At 40.5% G+C, this 20,996-nt stretch overlaps 2 protein-coding genes across 2 annotated transcripts; one reads left to right on the top strand and one right to left on the bottom strand.

Annotated features, from left to right (window-relative positions):
* The first annotated feature begins 9,094 nt into the window (after window positions 1-9,094).
* Window positions 9,095-15,863, top strand: sync (syncoilin, intermediate filament protein). Its single transcript, XM_067611388.1, has 6 exons — window positions 9,095-9,246; window positions 10,423-11,969; window positions 12,058-12,272; window positions 12,549-12,756; window positions 12,901-13,025; window positions 13,097-15,863. Exons 2-6 carry the CDS (start codon window positions 10,488-10,490, stop codon window positions 13,143-13,145), a joined length of 2,079 nt encoding a protein of 692 aa, XP_067467489.1. The 5' UTR covers window positions 9,095-9,246; window positions 10,423-10,487; the 3' UTR covers window positions 13,146-15,863.
* rbbp4 (retinoblastoma binding protein 4) lies at window positions 13,720-20,417 on the bottom strand. The gene is made up of 12 exons (XM_067611389.1): window positions 20,229-20,417; window positions 19,545-19,695; window positions 19,280-19,425; window positions 18,528-18,701; window positions 18,230-18,345; window positions 17,867-18,027; window positions 17,573-17,699; window positions 16,768-16,845; window positions 16,519-16,595; window positions 16,343-16,400; window positions 16,118-16,228; window positions 13,720-15,225 (listed from the first exon to the last, which is right to left on the bottom strand). The coding sequence occupies exons 1-12, from the start codon at window positions 20,242-20,244 to the stop codon at window positions 15,163-15,165; spliced, it is 1,278 nt and encodes a 425-aa protein (XP_067467490.1). The 5' UTR covers window positions 20,245-20,417; the 3' UTR covers window positions 13,720-15,162.
* Between the last annotated feature and the right edge of the window lie 579 nt (window positions 20,418-20,996).

The raw sequence follows: 20,996 nt of genomic DNA, 5'->3' as shown, positions 1-20,996 counted from the left end.
ATACTTATCTGTTATTTTGTTCCACCACCTCATTAACATGTACTATGTGCATGTTTATCCTTTAGAAATGCATTTTCTAAGAAGCTCTGAAAAAGGACAAAAACTCTCCAAAATTACATTCCACAGCCCACTATTTTTAACATCCACCAACTGGGAGGATGGGAGGGGTGGAAAGGGAGCTGAGACAGAGAGAGAGAGAAATGAGGACAGAAAGAGAATCATGGCATGTAATAATAGTTTTAGAGAAGAGAGGGAGACGTTCCAGGTTGATACTCAGCCGTGAAATACACAGAGGGGACTCCTCGGTACAACAGAGACAGCTTTGTCTCACCAGCGTACAACTACAATAGATGTTAAGAGTCTGTCGGCGGTGGGTTTTGGTTAAAAAAAAAAGGAGGTAAGGAAAGAGGAGTGGAAAAAAAGTAAAGTTCACGAGTGAAAAAAAGTAGGAGGGAAAAACAATTCTCTGACCCCCGCTGCCCTCCAGTTTTCCCTGTCCAGGCATGTTGTTGCCCTTTTTTTCTGGATTTGGCTACTCACTGTCCCAACCACATTCCTCTAATTGAGACATGCAAAAAAATGAGGTTATATATTTATAAGAGTGTGAGGGAAGCGTCCATTTCATTGCCTTCATGGGAAAAACGGAGAGAGTAGAGGTAATATTGTTGAGTCATGTCTCTGGTGAGTGGCTAAGTTAGAAGAGAGAAAATATGGGTTGATCCTGCTGAAAATGAAGCTGTAAGAGTTGGCTGTTGTCTGCTTTATGGCGCCTCTAGGGAACAATTCTGTCCAAAAGCCAGACGACAATAAGGCTAAGAGAGGGCAATTTTCTTACTAGCTGTCAGTTCTACCCTAAAACAAAGCAATATCCTAGACCTACTGCAGTTTACACCTACGAGTCATTTATCTCAGGAAATGCATTATCTTGTCTGGCTGACAAATCACACCACAAACTTGTAATCCCCAAATAATGCAGTATGCATCGCCTAGTTCTAAACAGTGTTCATCGTTGTCATTAATGACCTCTTCTTGACCTTCTCCTTGTCAGTAAGATGCCAACTACAGCTTTGAAGCTGCCTCCAGAGCTCACATTCTTATCAGCTGTAGTGCTTTGGACTTAAAAGCAGTGATTTAATGGAGAAACTGGATATACTGAACTGTAATGTTGACCCTACATCAGTGTTTGAGAGATTTCTATCTGTCTGATAGATACTATCTAGAGAAGAGGAGGTGGGTGGGATTTCCATGTGTGCCATAGATCAACTTTGTGACCCGTAAGCCGTCCATCAATTTTATTAGCCAATCAGTGTTTGCCTTCGCCCGGACGAGTTGGTCTGTTGATGGTTCTTGCTTTAGCTTGACTTGAACCTTCCTCACACACACACACACACAATAAATTAAGGAAAGGGAACTATAAAATGTTATGAATGGTCCATGACCGGCCTCACAGGTCCTTGTGTTTTTACTTAAAAGATGAAAAAATAAAGAACAGTCAGAGAAAACACACAAAGGCCTGTGTGTACGCTTTGTGGACTGAAACTGTCTTCACAGTGGACAGTAAAGTACTTCTCAGAATTCAGGAGTGGTCAGAGCCAAAACACACTGGCTGTGTACACAGCCATCTGGCCAGCAATTCATACACACATGAAGATACACACACAGACTCACACAATTCACTCAAATAAAAAACAGAAGAAATATTTGGGATAGAAGAGCCAGATACCAGAGAAATTTTGGTGGAGAACAACCTTTTCTCCACTTTTACTTGAACTAAAGTCTTCCATTGGTAAATTGCCATTTTAGCAATCCTGCCAATTTGGCCTGTGATGATTGGCAAGCTTTTCAGTTTTGCGTTTTTAGTTGACTTAACCTAACCCTAAAAAAAATCCAAATCCATCCTCAATACTACATCCATCACATTACAAGTTTCTATTCATCCCTTTCATTTTTGTAAACTATTTTGTTTGACAGAATGAATTACAATTCTGTGCAGGATAACATTACATAACAAATCTATTGTTACATCCGCAAATTAAAACTAAAAATAAATGGTTGCATTTAGCTCCATCATCGCTATATTATGTGTTTTCCATATACATCACATTATGCAATATGGGGGCGTGTCAGATAGGAAAACATCGACTGTTATGATTAGGGTGAACTGCTCCTTTAAAAACACGACATGAAATATTTTTGCAGCAGGAATTCCTGAGAGGGTGTGGTTGCTGCTGGGTTGTTTGGGACTGGACAAAAACAGGCCACAGCTTTCCATCCATCCAACCATCCCTTTTTGTTTCTTTCTTTCTCTTTCTCTCCCTCTCTCCATTTGCAGGGGGGAACTATGTGTGTTTTTTACTCTCTGTATGGGGTCGTTTAAATGAGGCACTGACGTCACAGCCAGGAAACCTGAGGTGACCTCTGTCGAATCTTTATTAAAATAACAGGATTGGCACTTGCAAAACATCTAATTAAGAGTGCTGAAAACAGAGACTCAACACAGTTTTTTTCTGTGGTGATTCTCTCTAGTAAAACCATTTCTGAAAACAACAGGGATTACGAGCATTTTTGTGCAGCCTGAGGACAGCACAGCTTTTGGGGGTGTGCAAGAGCATATTTGTTATCTTCTAAAAAGTCATAAACTTATTTTATTGCAAGTATCCATCACAATATTTACTGTAGCACCTCAAACTAACATTTAGACCGCACCATTAGATGTCCTAAAACAGCAAATTGCAGCTCTTTTAAAGGATGCAAACAGGAACACTCATTATACATGGACACATATGCATGTACTGTACACTCTCACCAGCCAGTGGCTCATAGCAGTGACAACACTGACTTTACATGTAAGCTTTATATGTTTGGGTTTAGAAGCGAGCTTCAGGAGAACAGACTGTCCTCATGGAGCCTTATGATACATCGTTGTGCTAAAAGTGGCACCAGTAGGAGCCAGGTGAGCCTTGAGCCTGGACAAAGATGAGTAAAACCAGAGGAATGTAACATGTTATACTGACTGTGGTAGATAATACTTTTGGTGTACTTTCTCTTTCTCCAGCTGGACCCAAGTGAGATATAGCTATGCCAGTGTCTGAATGAGGCCTAGTTTGGCACAGTGGTTCTCTAATATTTTGGTGCACTAATATTTTCATGCTAACATGCTAACAATGGCAATGCTAACATGCTACATGTTAACCAGGTAATGTTTGACATGTTCACTATCTTAGTGTAGCGTGTTAGCATGCTAACATCTGCTAATTAGTACAAAAAACAGCTGAAACTGATGAGAATGTCATTATTACAAGTACTAGACAAATTGAAACTTGGCCTGATGACGCCACTAGATTAAGAGTCTGGGGATCACCAAACTGATTACAATTAATCCAGAGGGGAGCATGAACGTCTGTACCTAATTACCAAATAGTTGTCAATCTAATGTTGCAAAGTCAGTAGATTGAATGCCTGTACAAAATTTTATGGCCATCCATCTAGAGATGTTGACATATTTAATAAGGTAAGTAAAAACTTTAACCTGCTGGTGACACTATAGGAAAAGTCAGGTGATCATCACAGTTACTGTAATTCATCCTCTGGGTACCATGGACCAAATTTCATGGCAAGCCATCCAAAATTTGTTGATGTATTCCACTAAAAAACAAAATGTTGACCTGGTGGTGACGCTAGAGGAAAAGACAGGGGACCCCCAAGTCATTAGGATACATCATCTGGGGACCTTGAATGTCTGTGCAAAATTTAATCTTAAGCCATCCAATAGCTGTTGAGATATTTCCATGTGGACCTAAGTGGTGGACTGACTGACCATTTGACAAACAGACTGACATTGCCATTGCTAGAGCCACACCATCATGCACAAAACATTTCCTAGAGCAACTGAACAATACTTCTCCTGCGCTGAATCCTCCCATCACCACTGGAACAGATCAATTCCTAGATATTTTTCTTGAAGTGGAATTATGTCATCTATTTGGCAGCATTTTTTTGTGTGAGAAGATTTCAACACTTCTTATCAGATAAATGACTTTGTTGAGAGGAATGACGTCTCATTGCAAGCTTGTACACACTGCCTGTTCAACACATAAACAAACACCAATACACTGATATAACCCGAGCCGCTATTTAAATCTAAATTGCCCATTCACCTAAACTTTGGTTACAGATTTACACATCTACTTTGAATACTCTATCTCCTCCATGTTCTTGTTGACTCCTCCGCCACCCATGACTGAGACCACAACATGATCCTGAGTGAACACATGTGATCTCATCTCTTCATATCAGTGGTTTCATCTGCGGTGTTCCTTCATGGGAACTAGTTGTGACTGTGCTAGTATCAAGATGATACACCGAACAATAGGCGACTATAAGAGAAGGTTGATGTAATACAAAAAATCTGGGGTTCTGTTCCAGCACTTCAAAATGAAGGCTCTGTTAAAACATCCAAAAAACAGTGGTGTTGAAGTGTTAAAATCCCCAACAAAGACTACATTTTATTTTTAAAAGAGAGTTTGTTATGAGCTTTGGGTGAGATAAAAATAGTTAAAGTACTAAGGGAACAAGCTGTAACTGCTCTGTGTAAATGTGTCCATCATCTTTAAATAGGGGAAACATGCTTAATCCAGAACAGTGGAAAAACACACTGAAGAAGGACATGGGGCCCCCTACTTCATTATATTAAGTGATCCCTTAAGACCATGAAAAACCAACTGGTACAAACACTGGGTGGCTGGTGACAGTAAGAAGATGGCAACTGACAATAATGTAGTAGAGGCACTCTCTGTAAAATAAACACCAGATAAGGTCACTGTCATTAAAACACACTTAGCCATAGTGAGACAATGCTGTACGATGTGCAGCATGACAGATGGCAGGGAACAACAAAAGGCCAAAGTGGGAGAACAGAAGTTGGAGTTTGGAAAATAGAACTTGTTATCAGATGCCCTGCGCTCGCTCGTGTTCTCTCCCTCAGTCTCTTTTTTTAAAACCAGTCAGGAAGCCAACAACAAACTCTAACTTTACTCTTAACGTTATCAAACTAAGAGAAATGTTCCCCCCTCGTCCTAAACCGGTCCTAAATCAATACTAGAGTACTTCCTCATTTTATAAATGAAGCAGTACACAAGTTGAAGCAGCTGTGCTGTGTGTGTTTGACCAACCAGCGACGGTCATGATGTTCTTTCTCTCACTGTTCTATCTTAAAGAGTGCATTTCTGCAGATCTCTCAGCGATGTCTCAGTTCTAGACACAAGAGTTTATTATCAAGGCCATCCATACTCGCTAAAATGTTATTATCATACATTCTCTTCTCTTCTCCCTATGTAGCTATTCCATACTCTCTGGCTTTACACAATATATGGAGAAACCTACATTTATACATTAATTTACTAATCCAATTTATGCCTAATTTTATATTTTGCATATTTGTGTAATATATCAACATTACATATCCATGACTAAAGGAAAACAACCAAATCTAAAGGGAACTTCACTATTGTATGTGTTAAGTATACAATGAATAAATCACCAAAATTATGAGTTATTTTCATTTTTTGGCTCCCGGGCCAGTGAAAATAGAGAAGGAGCGAGTAAATCTCTAATCTACTGGCCAAAAACTATTATGTTGGACACTGAAATTTCATGTATGTTTAGAAAAAGATGCATGTTGCACGCAGAAATGATGCACACAAAAACAGCAACTATGGTTTGTATTTGTAGGATGGTGAGTCGTATTTCAGATATATTTTAATGTCTTAACCTCACTTTATTTCAAAATCACATAAGAAAAAACCTTAAATCCCTGAAGGCTGGATGTTGTGAGACTGCCAAAAGAAGAGTGAGCAAACAGAGTAGAACCACCCAAAAGTGAAGCTCTCAGATCAACAATGAGGGCCTTTCCCCAAACCATCATGTATGGACTATGAAGAGGCAAATGATTGAAGAAAAATCCACAAAAACGGATCCAGGCATCTTCAGTAATTCCAGAACAGATTTAAGTGAATCATACATTGATTCAAAATTTGAACAATATACATTTCAGAAACCTGCTCACCAACGTTGGTAAACCGCAGTTGGCTCATAGAGATCCTCTTTGTATTATGACACAGGAAAAGGATTAAGGATTTAAACAATAATTGAGTTCAGCTTTCTCTGGATAGTGATCCCTTACTGCTGTTTGTGAGGAAGTTAGAGGGGAAGAGAAACAGGAGGAAGAGAAGCACATACTGACAGCATGTTGTGGTGAGTTTGGACAGTACTGCAGATTGGAGCAGACAGTCACAGCGCAGTCCAAATGAATGTCCAGCATATGGCCTATCTCAGTGGGACATTCAGTCCTCAACCACAACTCCCCCTTAAAGGTTTTGTTTCCTCCCGTCCACTACACCTACGCACACGCACTGATGATCTCTCCTTCCTCTGGGAAGAAAATGATAGAAAAAAGTCAAAAAACAGCTAAACTGATGACGATTTCTATGGCAGGAAAGTTAGGGAGAGTCTCAAAGTCTCTCTCTTGATCCCAGTGGCTGTGTGGGTGTGCATCAGCACAACAGTGTTAAACAGTGTGTTGAAACAGATAATCCCTGGACATAACGTCATGTAAATTGCTGTCTCCCAAAGCCCAGACTTGCCAAAACACAGAGTCGCAGTGGTCAACAAGGGTGATTTCAATAAACATTACATCTCTCCTTGGACACAAGGGAAACAATTTTGTCATGGAAACACTGAATCAGAGTCACAAAGGCCTGAGCATAATTTCTTTATGAAGTGTGAACTGCAAATAAAAGTATAATCAGTGAAAGGGGTCATGTAAATACTCTGAAGTGAGCCTTGCATTCAATTTATCTGGGCTAAACAAGAGTCCATCATTCTCCTTCTATCCCTCTATGCCTTTATATAACAGGAATCAGCCTTTCAATGACACATTTGAGAGAAAAGTGAGACAGACAAAAGCAGAGAAGAATTGGAAAACTTATCCACAGCATTAAAATAAACCTGTATCACTTCTATCATCCCATCCCCCCTTAAAAACAGATCATACTAGTGCTATAGTTCAATGAATAAAGCTGTTATCAAATTAACAGCTTTATTCATTGAAATGCCTATAGAAAAAACTGGGTAGGGAGGTTGAAACTGTTTCTGGACTAAATCAGTTGATCAAAGTGAGGTTGTCAACTTCTCCTCCTCTGTTACCCATAGGATGAAAGGCATTAAATTAGACTGTGAAGCCATCTAGTGGTGATCGACTGTTATATGTTTTCCTATTTAATAAAAAAATCACACATAGTATATGACGAAAAGAAGGTATGAAGTATGAAAAGAAAGGCAAAATATATAAATGTAACCCAAAAATGTGTTGTCAAAATAAATGATAAAATGCCATTATATAAGAGAAAATCTATAAAATGAGCTCAAATTATAGTTCAGGGGGAAAAAATACTAAAAATAAAATTAAAAAAAATTTAAAAAATATTTAGTCTTTGCAGCTCATGCTTGTAACTGACCACTCCAAAATACAGTATCTGTCCTTCACAGTGTTTCACCATTATCAGTCTCCCTCTTTCTCCCTGAAGCCATTTCCCTGTCTTCTTCATCTGCAACACCTTTTCATTTCTTCTTCAGCTCCGTTTCATCCTGTCTGCCCTCTCCTCAGACTACAGAAGACTACCACCTGTCCACTGGTCTATTGTCGGGGTCAGAAGTTTAGGGGAAAACCAATCCTCCCATGGGAAGTGGCCAGAAAAGTGCAGGGAGCTATTTAAAGACTTCTCGATAATGAGGAGGCATGGGTGGAATCCTGGAGCCATGTTCTCTTTCATCATAACACACACACACACACCATAAACCTCCAACACCCATCCACCTCTCACCGGCCATAATGGATGCTCTCTGCTGTAGCTCATCCAGTCACACTGGTACCACAGTAGGGTTGGGAACTGAAAACCAGCTCCAAATGAGAACCAAATCCAAAATTCCAAGAACCGGGTACACGTAAAAAATTTGAATTCCGGTTCTCCTCATCAGTTCCTAAACGTGATAACCTTTTATTATTGTAAACAAAGGCTTTATGTCTACAAGGACATGACTATCTGCCAGGGCCTTTCTACATCATGCATCAATGCAACAGTGTGTCAATTTGTTTAGATACAAGCATGCATGGCTAATGTCACGACAATAGTGAACGATGGATGACCGTAAACACTCACTCAAGTGTGGCTTCACTTTACTGAAGAAAATGACAAGGCAAAGTACACGTGGGATGCTAATTAGCTGTAAGTCAGGTTGCACATCCAATTTGACTAAACCTTTAAGGCAGCACAGCATTGATCTAAAAGAATGTTCAGAGTTTGATAACTTGCGGTCTCCTAGCCCAAATGTGTCAATAGCCAGTGCTGGCACCTCGCTAGCACTCACACTAATGCAAGTAAATGCTTAAAAGAATAAAGATATTTTTGTAATCTAAACTTTTGACATCTTTTTCTACCATGTTGGAATTGAAATTGGGAATCGATAAGTACCTGAATTGATAAGCAGAAACGGAATCGATAAAATTCAAACAAGACCTAACCCTATACCACAGAATTAAAACTGTAATAGCTGTCTGTATGTGTGTGCTACAAGGTATACCAGTACAAAATAATTATCATCTTACCAAGATTGAAACAGTCAGTCAGTGACTTATTAAATTTCACTTTACAATACAGATTCGCCTTCAGATTATTCTCAAATATCTTGAAATAAAGTAGATTACTCCTAGTATATCAAGGACATGTCAGTTGACTCAGGAAAATGCAAGTTTTCTGACATTAAAATTGTGAAAAATCATCCAGAGTGGAATATATGTAAGGTCCTATGTGCTTTATAGGTTAACAAATATAAATTTAGAAAAACTGGATATAAACTACACATGGCAGCTTAAAACTTCTTCATTCTGACAAATCCTTTCTCTCTCTTAGGTTGAAATGGCCTGCTGTGGCTCCTCTTTCTCCCAGCCCAGTGTTTATTAATAAACCTAAACAGATTTGAGGTAGTCATGGTCACACATAGCTGTTCACTGACTGAGAGAGGGAGAGGAGGCTGGGTCAACTGTCTTTACCCCCCCCTCCTCTCTCACTTCATCTACAAACACTGCTCCCGCTCATTCTACTTTGTCGTTTGAACCACAACTCCTTTCTAACGGATTCATCCTGTGGATACCGCACATGAGCAGAGGAAACAGGCATAACCCGCTGAGAAGTAAGTTCAATTATATTTGATGTTAACATATGATGGTATATGTTTATCATGCGGGTCACATTTGAAAGGATACCCCTGAAGAAAATCCAAAGTTTCAAATAACTACCTCTGTGAAGTGTGTGGAACTATTTTAGCAATAAAAAAACTACAGGCATGTCAGATGAGGCCTAAAAGTTCCTAATTTTGTTTAATGAATGAATTATCAGTTGAAGAAGTTTGTGTTTAGAATGGATATCAAAAATAGGTCAGTGCTGTCTCTGGGTGGCAGAGGGAATGTGCCTTGTGCCTACGCCTGCCCTGCAGCAAGACAGCTGGTCACTGTTATGTTGTCCCCAGGGCTTTGGTCAGCCATGCATAGCACAACACTGTCCAGGGCATCGGGGATACTTACATGAAAAAAAAGGCAGACAGAGCCAAGGAAAAAAATTTGTTGCTGGCTTCTTAAAATCTTAACACTGATCAGCATTTCTGTTATTTGATCCAGTTTGAAACAAACACTAGAACTGCATCTTGAATTTTGTATATTTTGGCTAGGAAACAGCAGCTATCAAATGAATGTCACACCTGTCTAGCATGCCCTTTCTACATTACAAATCTGTTTGATGACACTATTGGGTCAATTTGATTAATTTACTATTAGGGGAGTCTCTGGCCAGTCTTGGCAAATACTTCAAAGGGTGAAATTACAGCTACAGTGCATTATTCGCCAGGGAACAGTGCGAATACCCATCCATCGGCACACTGACATGTTATGATAATCTGCCCACTAATGTAATCTGTGTTCATTCTGCAGTTATTGTGTGTTTACATTAGTTGTGTTGCGTTGTTCATAGGAATGCATGAGTAGTGTTGTTTGAGCTTGTTTAGGCTTGTCTGAGCATTGCCAAGCAGTCAGTTGGTCCACTGGGCATCTAGCCTTCAGGGACAGCTGTCATTGGCATAACCTCTGCTACACCACCCTCTTGCCCTGCTCTACATATCCACATGTGCTAATGACATCAACATAGCTTACACAGAAGTCTGGCCAAAATATTAACCCAACACTTATGTTGACAGGTCATCACTGCAAACCAGACCTAGTATTTGTGACATGCAACATGACTGCCAACAATTACAGACATCACGTTTAATATGCATCAGCTAGGTTGTCTAACAGATTCATCTTTTTTTTTCAAGGGATGTGATTTGGCTCTAAAAGAGACAAGTACATCAAAAGTGACCCCAAGAATTAGGGTAAACCAATGGAGGACATGGATGACAGCGTTTCATCCACTGGGTTTCAGCCTCTCTTCATCCAAGAAGAAGATGGGGATCCGGATAGAGCCCTAATGGAACAAAAAGTGGAGAGCAACACGGTCCAATCCGGACATACCTTTGCAGGAACACAGCTGAATCAATCAGCTTTAATTAAGCCATACTTACAGGAGATGGATGACTTACTGAAGAGCTGTGAGGAGCTTACTGGCATTCCCTTTGGCTCTCACTTCTCAGCAAGTTACAGTGAAACAAGCCTGAGTGAATCAACTCAGAGTAAAGAGGAAGTTAAGATGGAGAGCTTTAGAGAAACAAATATATCTCCCCATGCATATCTCTCCACAAGCTACATTGACACACACATGGATAAGGCTGGAGCAGAAGACCAACCAGTTCAAGACCAGTCACAGGGACCGGGCTCCATCGCCAACAGGTGTGGAGTTACCAAAGAAGTTTCTCACCAAATAGATATGCCTATCACCGCAGCGGGGAACAAACTAAGTGACACCATGGTGGAGTACGAGGGCCAGTTGTTGGGGATGTTGGCCATGCTGGAGGGCTGTATGGAAGAGGACGGCATGGACTTCGAGCCACAAGACTGGGCTACAGATGCAAGCCAAGAATATGTACACATCAGCAAGAATCCTCATTTTTACAGGGGCACAACATTGGCACCCATGAAACCAGCAAAGACAATGAAGTTGGAAAGCCAGTCAGTTCCAAGCCAATGTTGGGTTGGTCAATGTGTGGCAGAAGACAGAGTTTCCAGGGAAAGCAGAAATCAGGACCAGAAAGTTCTTGACCAGGGAGTGCTCGATCCGCAGTTAAGATTTTCTGTGCCATCTATGCCTTTGGATGGTACAGAAAATGACCCAATGTATTGTGAAGGGATGAAGACAGGATACATGTCTACTAGTGAAGGTACTTACAAAGAAGAAGACATAACTGAGACTGCTGTGATCAACACTGAATTCTCAGCTGAAGAGAGACAAGTGCTAAAGATGGACACCATTGATCTGAGCTCTGGCATGAATGAACTTGGAGAAGTGGGGTCTCAGATGGAGGAGTGCATAGAGGAGGTTCAGCGTTTAGAGAAGAGCAGGAAGGAACTGCTGTCCAAGGTGCTGGAGCTAAGAGGGCATAAAGAACAAGAGGAGGCAGAGGGGAACAATGAGGAGGAAGAAGAGACAGGGGAGCAAATTGAAAGCAAAGTGGCAGAGCTGATGATCGCACTGAGGAGGGAGGAAGAAGGCAGAAGGGAGGAGAGGAAGAAGGAGATACAGAGCCTCAGGGAGGAGAGGGCAGAGGAGGAGAGGAGGCTGTGGAAGGTGAACCTGGAGAGACAGGGGGTGCTGGAGGAGCTCAGAAAGCTCAAGAGGAGGCTGTTCGCCATGGCCAGGGACTGTGCTCAAAGCCAGGCAACCCTGAACACCCAGCACCGTGAGGTGGAGCTGCTCAAGAGAGAAGAGGTAAGAAACCCTCTAGAAAAATGTTTGTCAGTGAATCACATTTCCAATACCAAGCAAATCTCCATATAAAGACATTCCCATCTTTCAGGAGAAGCTGCGGTCCCTTGTGCTCCAGCTGACAGAGGAGGGCTCCCAGCTCAGGTCAGCCCATCAACAACAGCTGTTAAGCCTACAAGCAGAGCTTCATGCACAGAGCGCCAACCAGACTTCCAACTCCCAGGAGGAGATGACCCAGTGTAAGAGGCATTCCTGTGGGGACATCCAGCAATACCTACAGGGTGGGCTGAGAGCGCTGGAGGACAGGTGCTGTCACTGTCTAGTACTGGTATTCACACTTAACACATTTAATGGCTGATTACATGCATCTTTTACAGCAAACACACATTGCAATTTCAGCCATAAACAACAATTCCAGTAATTCCTGCTATGGCGAAAGTCAAGATCACAAAACTCAAACTAAGAATCGCATTTTGCCAGTGTTGTTTTTCTTTTGATTGTCTGCAGCTGGCTACAGGTCATTTGTTGCTCATATTTCAGTTTTGGCTTGAAACTCAATCTTTCTATGGTTCTCTTGGACAGGTATGAACCCATTTTGCTGGCGTTGCTGAAGAGGAGGGAGGCAACAGCTGGAGCACTAGTGAAAGCCAAAGAGCAGGCCCAGGAGCTGAGGGCCCAGCTGGGACCCCTGAGGGAAGAGATCCAAAAGCTGAAGCTCCAGAGGGCTTGTTTAGAGGAGAAACTCAAGCTAATTCACATACACAGAAGAGAGGATGTGGGGCAGTATAAGGTAAGCAAGATGACATGGAGAGGAATGTGCAATATGGGGAAGATGGAAAGGAGAACAAAAAAGCTTAACAATCCTTCAACTGTACATTGGTAAAAGGCAGGAACATTTGATGCTAAATGGACTTAAGCTTTACCACTCTTACAGGAGACGGTGTACTGTCTGGAGGAGAGCAGCAGAGGGCTGAAGACCGAGTTAACAATTCAGAAGAGAAAAACCAAGGAGATAGAGGAGCTGAGAGACAGCCTTACCAAGCAACTCCTCCTTTACAGGTGAGATTTGATGATTTATTCTGTATCATAAATTTATAAAAACAGCTCTAATTAAAGTATTCTTTCTACAGGGCTGCCATTGAGGATCATAACAAGTGTTACCACAAGGAGAAAACATGATTTTATGATCTTCCTGACTTTAAAAGAAAAACTGAGTTCTGCGATGTGTTAATGTTTTTTTTAATTTGCAACAGTGAACTCAAAATGTTCAATGAATGCACTTTACACAAATCAATAGACATGCCAATGTTAAAAAAAAATTAAAATCAATAAGTTTTTTTAGGAACAGTCTATAATCATAAACTAGACTATAGCTTGTAGAAAAGGTTATGTTATAAATAAAGGCTTGTGTTAACTGTAATGTGAGTGCTGCTGATGAGTTCATGTCTGCTAAGGAACAGAGAGGGGTTGATGTACTTATAAGGGCAATGTGGCAGAAGAACTAAACAATACGACAGAGAGTAATAGAGTGAGATTTAGCTCATGGGACTGGAGAGCACAAAGACGTTAGACCAGACATAAAAATGTCTGAGCAAAAGTGTGATGAGTCATAACGGACTCATTCACTAAAAGGATTATTGAAGGTTGTTTAAAATTATTCCTAAACTTAGCAAGACGCTGACCCTACTTATAAAATATGTACACAACACATTCATAGAGAAATACTGACAATAGATAACGTGAACCAAAAAAATTGATTGAACACATTTTATTAAGAATGCACTCACTGTACAATTGCAAAATACTGAACATAGAAAAAGTTCAACCACTAACCTATATCACAACAACAACATTTAACTCATTAATGAATGACTATGGTGAGGGGGAAGTGAAAATGGACATTTTAAACACAGATCCGCTCTGAAATTTTATTTTCATTCAGAAACAGCTGGTGTGAAAATCAAGGTCCAGAACAATTAGGTGGTGACCTGACTTAAGCAATGAAAATATGAGAATTGTTTGGGACTATAAACTAGCATGGGAAAAAAAACTCATTATCAAATTGTCTCTATACTATGCATCATGTCAAAAAGCTGGGCTGCATCTTACTTCTAAATGTGTTATTCTTTGTATTGTGTGAAGGGTTTAATGTGTTTATACTGTTTAACAGGAACTTACTGTGCATTAGCACTTTTTCTGGGTTGTCAATATGATCACCACCTGACAGGGGTGTAACGGTACGTGTATTTGTCCCAAACCGTTCTGTACTGGATTTTCGGTTCACTATGTGACTTTCCTCGGCTTGGTTCGCTCCGTGTCCCAAACAATTACTGTCAAAAAAAGTTCAATAATCCACTTACTCCAATGTGTGGAACAATAATTCTAGAGTGCGAGTTCCGCCCAGAATGTTTTGGCAGCGCACCACTTAGCTGTAGCAGCCTTATTTTCCCTCCCACACACAATTCGAAACGACCCGCCCTACTCTGCCACTGATTGGCTAGTACTCGATGCCTTTGTTGGTTGGATTTAGGCATGAAGTAGTAGGTAGGTAGATGAGATAGTTAGGGTTAGAATCAGAGTGAGAGCCAATCAGAAACAGAGTAGGGGCAGGTCTTTGCAAAATATGAATAGGGGGGAAAAAAAGAATGCGCTGTAGCATGCTCATGGATGTATGCCAGCCAGCTTAGCTATAGTCAGAATGACAAATGAGAGACCCATAACCGACCGAGTGCAACACTACTATTAAAATGTACCGAACCATGACCCCAAAGCCAAGGTACATAACGAACCGTGAATTTTGTGTACCATTACACCCCTACCACCTGAGGTTCTACATAAGTTTATTATTGAAAAAGCTTTGACTAAAACATTTGCATCAAGTGTACAAGGGAGAGCCAATTTGATTACAAAAATACATATTTTACTGTATACGTAGTACGAAAAACATGGGTAAAATGTAATAAATTACTCAAAGGAAAGTTCTTAACTCCCTCTTAACATTGAGTATTTTAAACAGGACCAGAGCGTTACATGATTATGCTCTGCTTTCTGGTATTTACGGTGATTTGTGGCGTACAGTGTCCCACCAATAAAGTAGAGCAGGATGGACAGAAGTAGCTGCATAAAACTACTGAGGTGGCTCTTTTGCAGTTTTTGATGAGGTTGTAGATTAACACACACAGAGCAGGCAGACGTGTTACACTGTGGCCTCAGGGTCTGTCGAACCCTCAGGATCTTCATCATTGTAGATGTTCTCAGCCTAAAAAGAACCAATGTGTGAGTCACATAGTCACATACTGAGACATATTTAAAAGTGAGTGGTGTTTTTGATTCAAGGATTTACAAGATGAACTGTGATGATGTCAGAGAGCCAGATTTTACCAAAACGAACACTGCTACATAACCAACTGCCAGCTTTTCTGACATATATTACAGTGCAGTGTCACAGGAAATACAGTAGTGTTAGTAATATAAAAAAAGTATTACACAGTGAATAAAGTTAACTCACAACAGGGTTAGTACACTTACCATTCTCATCATTTCTCTCTTCTGCATCCTCTCTTTGCTCTGACTGAAACACTCCAAATGTTATGTCAAAATCAGGTTTGACTGAGATTTTTAAATCGTAGTCAGTAATTGAAATGTCAGGAAATGTCCCATGACATGTTTCTCTACAAATTTATCGTTGCCTGATCCACATTCTAGTTTTTCATAAGAGCAATGGGATCCTTGGAGCTGAATCACCTGCTGTCTGTAACCTTAACCTGTTGCTGTTAAACAACTAATTATCTTGTATATTGTTTCACTGTTTCCACCGTGATGAACGTCCTGTGAGGTTGAAACTGGTCCGTGTTTTAGCAATTTGTCTGACTAAATAAAGACTTTTAATACAACTTGTCCCCTTGCTCTGCCCAAGAGTGCCTGAAGAATGTTTCCTTTCACTTATGAGTTTTTTCAAGAAGACCTTATGGTTTCCTGGACTTATTGCTTGTGAGACTGAGTAAGCACTTGGCCTCCATATTTTTCTTTGTATCTTATATTTTCTGTTTGAGGGAAATGATTCCCTTTAAGACAATATACTACAACAAGGGAATCATGTGTCCACCTGTCCACAGCTAACATTTCTTATTAAGTGGTGTAAATTCTCTCACCATTTGCCAGACTTGCATGATGTTGTCTTCAGACACCGAGCAGATGACCCAAGGCTCGTTGGGGTTCCAAGAGAAATCAGAGATCTTGGCTGTGTGGCCTCCGTGGATGAACTAGTGGAAAAGAAGAAAAGCCACCATTTTCACTACTATAATACAAGATTGTCATGGTCACCAGTTACATACAAACTGAACTTCAAAAGTTAAGCAGTCATCCATAAGACTCACCAGAAGCTCAGGCGGGCCATCCTCTGTATCTTCTGGAGACTGCTCTTCTCCGATTTTACTACAAAAAGAGACAGAAGAGTTAAACCATATGCCAAACAACATGTCAGCATAACTAATTTGTATTGTTGTATGTTTATTTTAACCTAAGGTGTACCTGCTTTTTTTTTTTTTTTTACCTGAGGTCCCAAACATTGAGGCGACGGTCTGTTCCACTGGATGCCAGTATGGTCTCATTATGAGGTGACCACTGAACCTGGAACAGCCAGTGAGAGAAGACAGATTACACAATTACAGTTTATTATTGCATTATTGTAATTTAATTTGGTTTATTGTCTTCCAGTTGATTGTACAGGATTAAACAAATTATATTCCACTATTCTCTCTTAGAAAAAAAAGAAAAAAGTCAAGTGTAATAAAAATCTCACCTGGAAGATCTCATCCTTGTGTGACTCGAAGGAATGCAGCTTCAATTTCAAGTTCCTCAAGTCCCAAAGAGCCACAGTCTGTAAGCAGGAGAGAAATATTACACATAGCTGCCAGATTTCTTCATCTCTGAGATATAAAACAGTAACAATATTAGCACTATTCAGTTTGTGGAAGACAATGTTTCCCGTACACTGATTTGTTTGTGGCAGTCCGCCACAATATCAACACTGACCACCACATATTGATTTTCTGTTTTTTTTACTATTTAAAGTGGGTAAAATCATATTTCATTGTAGAGCTGCATGCAGTGCACTGAGTCGCTCAGCCCCTCCTTGCCCGCGCTCTCCCTCCCTCTCACAAACACATTGACAATGGACCTGTCTGTGAATAGCCCCTCCTCTCTGTGCACACTCTGAATCAAAACATGATCATGCGCGGGAGGAAGAATTGTTGTTGCCTTTTCCCTGCAGAGAAGACGGCTGTCCGAATTCCTGAATTCAAAACTGATGCATTCAATTAACTCTGATAAGTTTGTCTATCTCTGTTTTTAACAAAATGCTGTCGATCTCGGAGAGCCAACACTTCAAATAAGTTATTAGCAAGCAGAGTACGCTGTACATACTGTAGCTGCATGCTATTTGTAGTGGAGCACCTTATATATGGCATCATTTAATGATTAGTTTACAATTTAATTCTGTGGGAAACACTGGGAGAGTTAAAAAATGCATTAGACACTGAAGAGTCAAACGCCATGTTCTAAAGGAAACTAAGCACTAACAATAAACGCGTGGAATGTTTCAATACCTTGTCTGCTGAGCCGGTGGCAAGGATGAACTCGCTGTAAGGATTAAATGACAGACAGTTGACCTCGGCTGTGTGGGCGTCTACTGCATGGCTGGGTTTGGAGGTGTTGTTTGAACGAGTGTCCCAACTGAGGTGAAAAAAGCAAAATGACAATCGGTCATTTACAAAATTTGAACGATGACAGATATAGGTCAACTGTGCAAGAGTACAATCTACATAGAACAATAAATCAAGACTTTTCAGATGTAACATTTCACTTGCATATAACATCTGACTTATTATCAAGCCTCTTACATCATGAGATTCTGGTCATCTGCCACAGATCCAAAGAGTGACTCGTGGAGCAAATGCCAGGAGACGTCTTCCACCACAGCAGTGTGACCGGTGAAGATCGTCTTCGCATCTACTATCTTCCCTTCCTTTGGCACTGCACTGATGTCCCACAGACAGATTGTCTACAGATAGAGGAAAGATAAAGATTTTGGGAAAAAAACATCTATATTCTAAATTACGTAACTGAAAATGCCTTAATTTAATTAAATGTAACACAAGCTCATAGTTAGGAATGTGCAGTACTAAATAAACAAATTGTAGGCTCATTAAAACTCTTAATATATGGGAAAAATTTTTAAGAATTAAATTTCAGCTGTCTCTTACATGGTCATCTGAAGCACTAAGCAGGGAGCCAGACTGATTCGGATTCCAGGAGAGACCATAACCTTCTTTCTGATGGCCTCTGAGACGCAGATCAGGGTGACACTCTCCAGACGGATCTGTGGATAATAAAATAAGCGCACACTGTCTATTTGTTTTCACAGTATAAATAAAAAGTAGATACACAGTAATGAGAGTGTTAGACAAAAAACTTTTCATTAGGTCTACAGTGGGTATCAACACAAGCTACTTTCAAGAGAAGTATTCCACAAAGGTGCACCTTCAGCAGTGCTTTCTGTACCTGGCTTTGAGGGGTGCTTAGTGTAGTCAAACACCAGCACATCTGAGGTGGGGGTCTTGGTGGCAATGATGCAGGGGTTCTGAGGCATATACCGGGCACGGTTCACCTCTCCTTCATGGTTAATCTTGATTTCTATCTCAATCTTTCCTGTCACAGAGCCAAAGCCTCCAAACTCTGCAGGGGAAAACAACAAAATGCGTGTGTAGTTTACAGATGCATCATGGAGACAATACATACCTTTTTGGCTTACAGCAACTGATTTTGAAAAAAAAGGTACAATTCACCCAAGAACACCAGAGTGCGACATCCAGTCATCACTCGTAGGGAATGGGAAACAGGTTCAAGTCCAACAATAAAGCTGATTTAAACCGATTGAAATAGCAGCTCTATTTTGTTTATAGATGCTGCAATTAAAAACAAGTAACACAAAAGGAAACTTTGTTACACACAGCAATTAGAAGCATTTGAAAGCGTGTTGAGGAACCTGCTGCTTGATTTACAGTGCCTTCTAATAACTGAAACTGACATTTTTTCACAAAGTGGCCTGTAATCTACTTAATCATAGAATAATTATTCTTAAAGTTTGGCCTTCAGCAGGTTAAGACAAGATTATCAATGTGCATGTAAACATCTTATTTAAAAACATGGTCTTGGTCAATCCAGCAGCACAATATAGAGATTCTACTAACATGGTAAGTCTGGCTCCCTGAATATGCACACTTATTTAGCATGTGATTGTACAAGTATCCAACCTCCTTTTTCGCTGTCATAATGTGAGGCGTCAAGCTGGGCATCATCATTGGGCAGCTGGACACTGGCAATGACCAGGTGATTCTGCTCATCAGATGTGTGAGTGCCCAAAACCAGCCGGTGCACACTGTAATCCTTCCCCTCTGGCCTAGTAAGCAACACAATAAATTAATTTTAACATTTATGTCATGAACACTTATTGAAAAACATGTTGGTGTGCATACATGTGTGAATTACAACTGGACCAAATGACGAGACGGTGTGTACCTGGAGACATCAGGCAGCCACTGAGCAGTGAGGCTGGGCCACTCTAAGGCGTGGGTCATAACCAAGTCATAAAGGAAAGGAGTGTTTTTCTTCCAGATCTTGTACTCCTCATTTATCACCCTCTCCTCCACCGCATCATCAAATGCGCCAACTGAGAGAAAGAAAGAGTGGGATATTAAAGGACAGCTGGGATGTTCCACAACAGTTTCAATTCCATTTAAATCGCTTTAAATACTTGCAAGATATCAGAGTGCCACGGCATTAACGACGCAACACGAACAGTTGTTTGAAGTTGTCCTTGCATACAGTACATGTTCTTAAATTAACGTCCGGGCTGACTACTGTACAGCGCGTAGCAGTGTCTGTGTGCGCTTTGATAAACATCACATATAGCTAATTAACGTTATGCTCTCGCTAACGTTAGCATGCTTTATACCGTAACGGCCTCACTAGCTTTCTACAATGTACCGTGGATAAAGTCAACTGGTCTTTAAAATGTGCGAAAACACGAATTGCAACCTGCAACTAAGACTGTTGCTGCGTACACAATGAAAATGTATCCGGGTTTTGTTATGAATGATAAAGGTTAGCTCGTGCAGCTACGGTAGTTAGCTGCTACTAAACCTAGCCGTCAAACAGCAGCGTTTGTTTTGTCGCAGACAACAATAAAAGCGTTCACGTTACCTTCCTTATCTGCCATTGCAGGTATTTCAAACAGCCGACAGACCAGAGATCTGGTGCCCTGTCTCAGGTCCTATTCTCGGCGTGTACTAGCAGACCGGCTGTGTCGTTTAAAGAACGGACTGACCAACGCTAACGATGCTAGCAGCTAACAACCGAGTATGCATTCGCGCGCTCCGTACAAGCGAGGGGGGTTTCCGTCCACCAATCAGAAGGCAGCAGCTGTGCGCGTCAAGACCAGCAGAGGGCAGCATGGCAGCAGGAGGCCGTAAAGCTGCCATCAGGTACCTACAAATCAGTCAGAGGGGAAAAAAAAAAAAATATATATATATATATATACAGTCAATAGTGGAAACCTGCAGCAGTTGTTTTCACTAAAAGCTTCCTATTCCTCTCATCACGTTATTTGATATAATAGTTTATTTTTACTGCATTCATTTTTTAGGTGACTGATGCTCGAATTAATCCTTGAGTGTTTTGTTTTTTTTTTACAGATGCGTCTGAAATATTTGTTGGTTCATTTAAAAACGTCCTAAAATCAACTAGGTTCAGATTACTTACAATCACAGAACTTACAACAAAGTCATTTTACTTTCAACAGAAAATCTAAGAAAAAGTTCAGAAAGATACAATTATAGTTTTCACTTAAAATGCATTCCAGCCACAGAAAACATATCTCATCCAGTGATTGAAGCCACTGAGTGGTGAAATACCACTCAGTAATACAGTAAGTTTTTTGTTTTTTATTTTTATTTTTTTAATTTTATTTTA

The sequence above is a fragment of the Thunnus thynnus genome, chromosome 15 (genome assembly GCF_963924715.1).
Source record: "Thunnus thynnus chromosome 15, fThuThy2.1, whole genome shotgun sequence".
NCBI lineage: Eukaryota > Metazoa > Chordata > Actinopteri > Scombriformes > Scombridae > Thunnus > Thunnus thynnus.
Note: the sequence above shows the minus strand (reverse complement) of the source record. Positions and strands in the feature narration are given on the sequence as shown.